A 2,500-nucleotide genomic window follows, 5' to 3' on the forward strand; every position below is an offset into this window, starting at 1 on the left:
GCTCTTGAATCTGTCGGGTTTTGGGGGCCATTGGGAGTCATAAATCGCGGTTTTTCGAACACATTCCGGGACAAAACGGATTTGTCAGTTCGAAGACTCGAAGCGAAAAAATAGTGGTCAGTTTGCATAACGACGGAATAATTCTACAGGGCCGCCGAATCCTGAGACTCGTCGGAACTTCTTTTGGATACCACACATGACTCACGACTTTGAAAGTTGCGTATATCCATAACCCATAGGTAGATATGGATATGAGGGTGCAGAACATCGTGGCACTGCCGACGCTGACTCCGAGGCGCGCCCTGCGTCCTACCTCACAAACATGTCCCTCACTGGGCGGCCAGGGAAGGCATCCATTCTGCGAAGGCAATTGCCAATCATAGCGACGCACAGACCAGGGTAGACCACTTGCATGATTTCGTCGCAGTAATCCACGACGTCTAGTGGCTCCAGCTGCGTGACTGAGGGCTCATCCTCCTGGATGCGAGGTAGACGCCACGGCTTGGAGCTCTCATGAACCTTCGCCGGTGACAGGAGGAACGCACTATCTCTGTGGCAGATGCCGGCCTTGGAGAAATTCTCCTTCAAAGTCTCAATGGCCTCCGATACATAACTCCCTTTGCTCTCCAAGCGACTGTTTTAAGACTGCCCCACGTCTCACTCTGACCGCTTACAGTGTGCCATAACGATTAACGCCGACCAGGGGCTGGACGTGACCATCATGCTGCTACTGTCGTGGTCGGTTGGTTTTACCAACGAAGCCCGGATTCGAGACACCAGTACCGTTTCCACAGCTGGAACTAAGCACAGGGCTATACACCCAGTTTGAAATTCGTCCAGCCAGGTATCGTCTCCAAGTATGCCTCGCGACTCACTTGTGAGGAATACCACGGAAAAGGACATGAGGAGGCATGAGAGTGCCAGGAAAACGCGATCGTAGCTGTGCTAAGCGCCCCTGCAGCTCACATATCAATGCGCAGAAAAAATGCTAGGTAAGCGAAGTGCGTAACCACCCAGAGTGGCCAGACAATATTGCAGATGTAGTACCGCGAGGAGCGCTTCAACGTCATAAAATAGTACAATCCTCCGCCTCTTTCCGTGTCCCAGCCCACTGCGTTCGCGATGCTAACTCTTCCTACGGGTCATGTTGATTGTGCGGAGTATGAAGCTGGAGTCGTCCAGCGCGTATTTGAGCCCCTGCGTTCGGATGCCTGGCCTCTCGCACGTAGTTCTCTTGCACTACCACCGGCGTTGGCATCCCCTGCAGTGGCTCGGTAATGCGGATGTGCACACTGGAATACTTCCAGGAACTGAAGCTTAGAGTGCAGTATTGGCTGTGGTTGGTTGCCCCATTGCTCACGCGTCAAAAGGGAAAGCGGCAAGGTACAACGAACATGAAGCCGTGAGAACCAGCTGCCGGGACCAGGCCACATTCCACTTCTTGGCCTCCATAAAGTGCTTGTCGTAGATGGAGACTCCGTAAACGAAATTGGTCTCCTCCTGCAGGGCGTCGGAGCTGACCTCGTTCAGCTGGACGTCGGGGTACCAGATTGAATCTAAGGGTGCGCCGACGTTCATGGTTGCCGAGTCCCACTCAGGCACTAGGTCGTAGGACTCGTAGGCCAGCCGGGGGTCAGCCCAATACATCTTGAGCCACACCGTAAGCGTGAGCTCGCCTTTCTTGTAGTCGATGCCGTGCACCTTCCACACGGTGAGCGCGAGTCCCACACGTACGGGGCGCATGGCTGGCATGCTACCAGGGTCTGCGTTTTGCTGGTGATCCGACGGAAGTGCCCCACCAGAGCTCGTGTGCGTAGAGTGCTGTAGGCGCCAGAGTTGGGGCAGCCGAGTGCTAGGGTGAACAATGCGACTAGCTCCAAAAACATCAAATGTGGTCACGTCGTGCCCAAAAATTGTGCAGAGCATATTTGTGGGTCACAAATACCACATTTCGTTCTTCGTGCGTCGATATTAGTAACATGAGGGAGATCGTCCACATTCAAGTGAGTTCAGAAGATCTCCGGAACGCAGGTCGGCCAGTGCGGTAACCAGATCGGATCGAAGTTCTGGGAAGTGATTTCTAATGAGCATGGCATCTCCCCTGATGGGCAGTACATCGGCTCCAATGAGCAACAGCTGGATCGCATAGAGGTGTTTTATACTGAAGCGGCGAATGCTCGCTATGTGCCGCGAGCTGTTCTGCTGGATCTGGAGCCTGGCACGATGGACGCGGTAAAGAACTCCGAGTATGGTGCCCTGTTCCGCCCGGATAATTTCATCTTCGGACAGTCCGGAGCAGGCAACAACTGGGCTCGCGGACACTACACGGAAGGCTGTGAACTGATAGAATCGGTCCTCGATGTCGTCCGCAAGGAGGCTGAAGCTTGCGATTGCTTACAGGGCTTCCAAGTGACTCAGTCCTTGGGCGGAGGTACAGGCTCTGGTATGGGAACACTGCTGATTTCGAAGATCAATGAGGAGTTTCCCGATCGAATTCTAC

At 54.0% G+C, this 2,500-nt stretch overlaps 2 protein-coding genes across 4 annotated transcripts; one reads left to right on the plus strand and one right to left on the minus strand.

Annotated features, from left to right (window-relative positions):
• Positions 1 to 309: 309 nt before the first annotated feature.
• On the minus strand, positions 310 to 1,926 carry KVP17_004233 (uncharacterized protein; the record flags this gene model as incomplete). Of its 3 annotated transcripts, XM_068522252.1 has the most annotated exons (6): positions 310 to 634; positions 662 to 940; positions 967 to 1,111; positions 1,140 to 1,197; positions 1,226 to 1,334; positions 1,361 to 1,926. In XM_068522252.1, 6 exons carry the CDS (start codon positions 1,924 to 1,926, stop codon positions 310 to 312), a joined length of 1,482 nt encoding a protein of 493 aa, XP_068374910.1. The 3 variants fall into 3 exon arrangements, with proteins under 3 accessions (XP_068374910.1, XP_068374909.1, XP_068374908.1); XM_068522251.1 differs by lacking the exons at positions 310 to 634; positions 967 to 1,111; positions 1,140 to 1,197; positions 1,226 to 1,334; positions 1,361 to 1,926 and having other exon boundaries at positions 658 to 903; XM_068522250.1 differs by lacking the exons at positions 310 to 634; positions 662 to 940; positions 967 to 1,111; positions 1,140 to 1,197; positions 1,226 to 1,334 and having other exon boundaries at positions 1,357 to 1,752.
• A 53-nt stretch (positions 1,927 to 1,979) lies between these two features.
• KVP17_005330 (uncharacterized protein) lies at positions 1,980 to 2,500 on the plus strand (the record flags this gene model as incomplete). Its single annotated transcript, XM_068515135.1, has 2 exons — positions 1,980 to 2,003; positions 2,032 to 2,500. Coding segments are annotated over 2 exons (493 nt in total), but the record flags the coding sequence as incomplete, so codon positions are not given.

The sequence above is a fragment of a genome (assembly GCF_019968985.1).
Source record: "MAG: Porospora cf. gigantea B chromosome Unknown PgB_NODE_3705_length_2500_cov_151.297, whole genome shotgun sequence".
Lineage (NCBI taxonomy): Eukaryota > Apicomplexa > Conoidasida > Eugregarinorida > Porosporidae > Porospora > Porospora cf. gigantea B.